Genomic DNA, 6,946 nt, shown 5'->3' with positions numbered 1-6,946 from the left:
ACCATGACTTTCCTTGGTGATGCATCCCTTTCCTGAGTTTGTGTGGTTAGAATAGGCCAGTGCCACCTACATCCACGATGCTGGGCACCAAGTGGGATCGGTTCCACTTGGTGACATTGATGGACACGGGGACGCAATGAACTGATGTGACACAACTCTGGAATTTTACTATGGAAAGAGTACACTTCCTGCTCTGGCTTCAAAGACAGAAGGATGAAGCCAAGCTCTTGAAGCTCCTCTTCCCTCCTAGTAGAAAGAAGCTGCCTGAGAATAGAGTGGACACAGAAGATAACAAATAAGAGATAGGAAAGGAAACCCTCAGGCCCCCAAACAAGGTTAAAACATGCCTGAAGTCAATTCTACCCCTGGGCTCTTCAACACTGGGAGCTTGTTAAGGAGGTCATTGAGAGGACGTGACCTCCGTTTGACCTGAGAGCTGAACTAGGCGGTAGGAGGCTCCTCACTCCTCCCCGTCCTTGGAATGCGGGTTACAACCACCACTCCTGCCCTGGGAGCCATTTCAAGGATACAGCTCTCAGAGAGCACTGTGCTATTGAGATCTTCGGACTGTAGACATGACTGAACCCAGGTAAGGCCTTTATGTAAACTTGTAAGATTCTGGCAGGCAATGGGGAGCCTACTCATCTTGAGGCTGCTGGAGACAAACCTCATGTGTAAGTTCCCTTGCTTATTAAACCCGCCACCTACAAATCTGTAGTGTCCCTCCTCTTTCTTGGGCTCTCCTTGCCATCCCTGTCCAGGGGAAGTTTGTGAACCAACAGAATCACTGAATCTCTCTCTAGCTTTAGCCATTTTTAGTTGGCTTATATCAAAAAGAACAATGATCTCTGTAAAGTTTATAATAAAAGTTTAGTAACTTGGTGTCTTTAAAAGGAAATGATTGAATAATTTTATGACATCATTCTTTTGTTAGATAAGTCACCGAGGATAGTATAACTGGCCTTGTTTGATCTTTGGGATATAAGCCCCCTACACGTACTTAATGTATACAGCAACCATGGATACAATCAGAACATTTTACCAAGGAGTAAATAAATATAAACAACTTCCAATAAGATCTCATTTACCTACATTTATAGAGAAAAATAGTGTTATAATTTCAGTTTGTTGGACTCCCAAATCTGTTTTTTTTTTCCATTATGCATTCTGAAACCAAAATATGTTATAAATTCTCTCTAGTGTAAAATAAACATAGACAATTGGACTCAACAATTTTTCCTCTGTGGACAAAATGGTTCTGTCTCATCTCAAGATAGTAGCTTCTTCACACCTGCATTTTCTTAATTTCTTGCTGACACAGCATTGTATATGTCCAAGCATCCATTACAGAAAGATCTCAGATGTTTTAAAAGTGGAAGCCTCAGGATGCCCCAATGGACATGATGTGCTCTAGGTTCTTGTGAACAAGAACACATTGTAGATACAGGATCAGTCTAATCCATCTGGGCTGCTATAATGAAATACAACAGTCTGGTCACTCATAAACCACAGAAATTTATTTTTCACAGTTCTGGAGACTAGAAGTCCAACACCAATGCGTGGTCACATTCTCACAAAGGCCCTCTTCCCGGTTCATAGCTGGTAACTTCCTGCTGTGTCCTCCCTGGTGGAAGGAGCAAGGGATCCCTCTGGAGCCTCATTCACGATGGTTCCACCCTGACAACTTAAGCACCTCCTCAAGACTCTACCTATAAATGTTATCATTTTGAGGGTTAGAATGTCCACGTGTAAATTTGTAGGGAGACATAAATATTCAGACCACAGCAATGCCTCTTACTGAAGCTGGGAGAAACACAGTTGTCAAGTGACTACAAGTGGCTTACCTTTCCAGTGGAGCAGGGAATTTTTGCATCGCTGCAAGGAGTCATTTCTTACACTGATACTGTGTCGGGTGACTTTGGGGAACAGCAGCTGAAACACTACAACCTTAAAGCATACTGGAGCATGTGGCACATGTAGAGAACATGTCTTGTTTGGGAAGATGAGGCATACCAGTTTGATTCTAGTGGAACCTGAATTCCCTATACATTTGCCTGGGCTGCTTATCACCTTTCTCCTTTTCCACATTCTCAGATGACCTAAACTTGCTGTCATGAGGTTAACTAATGAAGTGGAAACTGAGGATACTCCAGTGTGTAGGAAACCTGGGGGTTATAGTTGAGAGGCTTTTACACAATTTACTATTCTACTGGAAGGAAAAAAAAAAAAAGACAAAAACCTTTCTCATGAATGTGCTGAGCATGTATCATTTCTTAGCATCTGGCTTGTGGGTTTTTCTTGGAAGCATAATAGCCGAGATTAGTATGCTCAGAAGAAAATAATTGAATTTGGACATAATTAGGAAAGTTCACAGCTCAGGAAAGATTGGGGAGGAAATGGTGACAAAGGAAGCTGACTTGACTCAGTAATGCTTTCGGGAAGCAAGGGCAGAAGCTGAAGCCTTATCTGCACACTGTTAAGAAGGTGGTTGCAGTTCACACGTCTGCCTTTCTTGCAGGTGAATAACTCCAGGTTGTCCAGCATGATAGTCTTCATTTTCCTTGGTAAGTGAATCATGCTTCTAGTTTACCTGGATCCATAGCACTGAAATGCCATCTTATCTGACTTAACTGTTGATTAAACTAAAGGGCTTGTAATAGGAAGTCTCAATTTTCAGTGTATACTTTAACATGGTTTCTTACTTTCTCAAAATTGTACACTCACTCATTTATAACTCTGTAGAAAATGCACAATGCAGGGATTGCATTCATCTCTCAGATTGTTTGCATTTTATTATATGGGATAATCCAGTTACCTAGGATTTATGGAATTCACATAGATAGTAGAGCCTTTGAGAAATGAAACCTTCCAGTATCTATTTACAAGTTATAAGATGGCAAATTTCAAATTTATCTATTTTTCTTTGAAATTAAATTAAATGAGATTAACTTAAAGCATTCAATTCCCCGAATTTTAAAGTGTTAATATTTACTAAAAAGGATTCATTTCATAGAATAAAACAACTTAACATCCCATCAAATGCTTCACATTTTAGTTAGTTTCTGTTAGCTACAGGAAAGGTTTGTAATAATCCCACTTGTGTTGGATAGTGTGAAGGTATCATAAAATGCTGGTGGAAAAGAATTCATTTATACTTAAAGTATAATCCATGAAGATCTACTTGCTGTAGGTGTCATCGGACAAGCTACTGTATTTTTCTTCAGAATTTAGTAGAATCTATAAAATGAATTCAGGAAAAGAAATAGTTATGATTATAGCTGAATATTATTCCATTCATTAAAACAGAGCCAGTATTTTTTTGTTTACACTAATAGATATTAATGAATAAAAACATAATTGTGGGCAAGAAAACAAAGAAGGTTATTCCAAATTATGTTGAACATGAATCAAAAAAATTAAGGGGAGAAATAATGGAATATTTTATGTATTTTCAGTTTTTCTTTAGTTTTAGTAATAGTTATTTCCTATCTCAAAATTTTGCTCTTGGATTTATTTTAACACTATTTGCTTATTTCCATTCATGATTATAAAGAAAACTCTGGGAAATTTTAATTTTGTAGATAAGACAGCAGTATAACAGAACACATGAAACATGTTACAACCTCATTATGGCTCCAGTTGAAAAAGCAAGGATCGCCTCTTGTTTTCAAGTTTCCATTCTAAATTAATTTTGAGACTAGGAAGTGAATGATTTCTAACATTGTTAGGGTCGAAGCTGTACTGATAGGCTTAACCTGTATTTCCCATAGTTCATTCTTAAGAATACTTGTCTAACATCATCTAAATAGGTCTAAAGGTGAGGGAAAGTTCTATCACCAGAGGAACGTGGGGCATGGTGAATTTTTAAAATAGAACATGTCATATCATAATAAGACTTAAGAGGGTAATATTGTGTGCAACATTTTTCATATTGTTACTTTAAAACAGAACTTGTTTTTCATTGAGTATTTCAAGAGAATCCTTGAAAACTCCTGGATTAAATACGTGGCCACAAATTATAGTAAGGAATGACTAAGATTTTGGCAAGTTAAAGTTATTTTCATTCTTGTGGGCCAGATCACTGAGATGGTTTTCCTAGTAGATTTAGTATTTCATCCTACTAGAGGGTGTGGAAAATCGTATAAAGTAAACAATCAAGTGGAACTTAAAATTTTAAATATGGAAGAAAATGAAACAGATTTGAGAAACATAATATGTAGAATTAATTAACCATCATTAGAGGTACTGGTAAGGTTTTGATGATATATTTAGGATACCATCATCTATAAGTTTCCTGAAGGAGCTATTTACAAGATTCAGTGATCAATGTCAAATAAAATTCCAGTTTCTTACTTTCCTTTTTTTTATGTTTATTTATTTTTGAGAGAGAGAGAGAAAATGAGAGAGAGAACATGAGTAGAAGAGGGGCAGTGAGTGAGGGAGACACAGAATCTGAAGAAAGTTCCAGGCTCTTAGCTATCAGCACAGAGCTCAATGCAGACCTCGAACCCACAAACTCTCAGATCACGACCTGAGCTGAAATCAGTTGCTCAATCAACTGAGCCACTGAGTCACCCCATAGAATTCCACTTTCTTTTGAGTAGAGTCTGACATAAAATATTTCAGGGTCTTTGGCAAGCTGGATTCAAACAAGTAACTTTGGGCCAGAACCGAAGGGGCTCTCTTTCTCTTTCTCATTGGTTAAATGAGCTTAACAATGAACACATGACAAAACAGAAGGCTGATATGTCAATTTTCACTCCAGCCCTCAACAAGAAAAATGTGACTGAGCCACACCCTTGGGCCTAATCTCCAAATGCAGTGACCCAGCAAGTAGTACATATGATCCATCCAATGAGTTGTCTTGGATTCTCCTTAGGAGAAGAGGTTTGAAAAGAGGTAAGATAAAGAAAAGATTTTAGGCTTTACTTGAAGCCCATAACTCTGCATTGTCACAGGCAATACATAATTAGCATCATCTTTTTAAAAATTCAATTAATTTGACTCTAAGACCTACTTTGAGATCTCCTGATTATAATTAATATATTGTTTCTGTAACTCGATTGTTCTTCCCATATTTTTCTATGGATTGATCCAGCAAGTGTTGCTTGGCATGCTTGCAGAATCAATTCAAATAATTTATACATTATACTAAATTAGCATCACTATGCTTTTGATATTTTTAGAAAACTTACTGGAAACTTCTCCTCTACCCAACATAACTTGTAAATATCTGGAAGGTATTATTTTTATTATAGTATTATAGTATTACTTATTTATAACTTCTTTTTTTTTAAGTTTATTATCAGAGAGAGAGAGACAGCATGAGTGGGGGAGGAGCAGAGAGAGAGGGAGAGGGAGAATCCCACGCAGGTTCCATGCTGTCAGCACAGAGTCCAATGCAGGGATTCATTTCACGAACTGCAAAATCAAGACCAGAGCTAAGATCAAGAGTCAGATGCTTAAGCGACTGAGCCACCTAGGTGCCCCTATAATTCATTCTTAAATAACTATTCAAGTTAGTGTAAGTCAACATACATACATAATGCCTCATTGTGTTTGATGATGAGGATACAATTATGAATTACCTCCAATGTCTGCCCAGTAGGACCCTAGAACCCCATGGTGGAGACAATCATATAAACACACATTTTCATTACAGAGCAGTAAAGCTATGCTTGGGGAAATCCCAGTATTCTAGTGAAACAAATAAGAGGTGTTAAATTAATTTGGATATAGGAAGAGGGTGCTGAATTCAGGGAAGGATTCCATAAAATAGGTAATTATTGTGTTGAGTGTTAGAGGACAAAAAAAAAAAGACAGAAAGACAGAAAGAAAGAAAGACTGAAAGACAGACAGAAAGAAAGAAAGAAAGAAAGAAAGAAAGAAAGAAAGGAAGAAAAGTTTATAGGAGATAAAAAGGAGTGCCTACTAATGAGGGTACAGTATACACTCAGAGGTACAAGACAGCATGGAGCATCTGGGAAACTATACATGCTCAAAAATGTCTAGATTGCATACGATAAGGGATATAAGAACTATCCTATGAGGAACCATCCAAAGGTCGAAGCAGAGAAATGGCAGGATCAGGATGGTACAGTAGGCAGGTTAGGGGGTATAAAGAACCTATGTGAGTTAAATGAAACTGGAGGCAAATTGACTAATTGATGGGTTGGTCAAATATTCAAAAATAAGAGTCAAGGAACTATGCACAAATGGATATAAAAGAGTGAAGTCAAGGATAAAAAAGGAGTCTGTGATCAATCAGTGGTTTCTAGTGTTGGGTGTCCATGAGAACAGTGAAATTGATGAAGCAGGGCTGTCCACCAGGGAGTGATGATGATAAAAATACACTGTAGTCTTAAAATGTATCTGGAACACTTTGGTTGAGATAACAACAAATACAACTGGAATACTGAAAAATAATGGGATTGAATTATGCTTTGGAGAATCATCAATCTAGAGGTTTTAGTTAAAACCATTAAAGTACATGGAATTGTACATAGAGAATGTGTAAAATGAGAATGGGAAACATCTGAGGATAGACATTAAGCTAAAAATACAGTTCAACAGAAAAAGACAAAGATCCTGGGAAGAGGCCTAACTATGGTCAGAAAATATCAAGTGAATAAGTATCAAGAGAACTAGAAGAGCTGGTTGCCAAAGGAAGAGAGAGTTTTAAGAACAAAATAGCAACAAAACGTGCAATGATAAAAGTAGGCAAGATAAAGTGTTAAAACTATTAAGGTTGATGTCATGGAGATGATTAGGACAGTTCAGAGAGCAGTTTCAATAGAGCAAGAGTCTTAAAAATATAAATTGAGGAATAAATATGCACCAAATAAGAGCACAAATCTAGACTCTTCATTTAAGAATGTTATAAAGGAGAAATACAGATCTGTAGTTAGGGGGGAGGTTAAGATCCATTCTAATCTTGTAATGATCT

At 37.2% G+C, this 6,946-nt stretch overlaps 1 protein-coding gene across 5 annotated transcripts in view; it reads left to right on the top strand.

Moving 5' to 3' along the window:
* The first annotated feature begins 531 nt into the window (after positions 1-531).
* The window catches only part of GFRAL (GDNF family receptor alpha like), a 68,548-nt gene continuing 62,133 nt past the window's right edge, over positions 532-6,946 (top strand). The window contains exons 1-3 of one of the 5 annotated variants that reach the window (XM_019457456.2): positions 532-589; positions 2,519-2,564; positions 4,766-4,899. Coding sequence is in view for 3 of the 5 variants with exons in the window: in XM_019457455.2 (XP_019313000.2) it covers positions 2,543-2,564 (22 nt within the window). In the remaining 2 variants the exon portion in view is untranslated. Of the gene's footprint in view, positions 590-2,320; positions 2,565-4,765; positions 4,900-6,946 lie in introns of those variants that run through there. The other 4 variants (XM_019457455.2, XM_053904791.1, XM_053904792.1 and 1 more) reach the window with 4 other exon arrangements.

The sequence above is a fragment of the Panthera pardus genome, unplaced genomic scaffold (genome assembly GCF_024362965.1).
Source record: "Panthera pardus isolate Hobbes unplaced genomic scaffold, ASM2436296v1 HiC_scaffold_17, whole genome shotgun sequence".
NCBI classification, from domain to species: Eukaryota; Metazoa; Chordata; class Mammalia; order Carnivora; family Felidae; genus Panthera; species Panthera pardus.
Note: the sequence above shows the minus strand (reverse complement) of the source record. Positions and strands in the feature narration are given on the sequence as shown.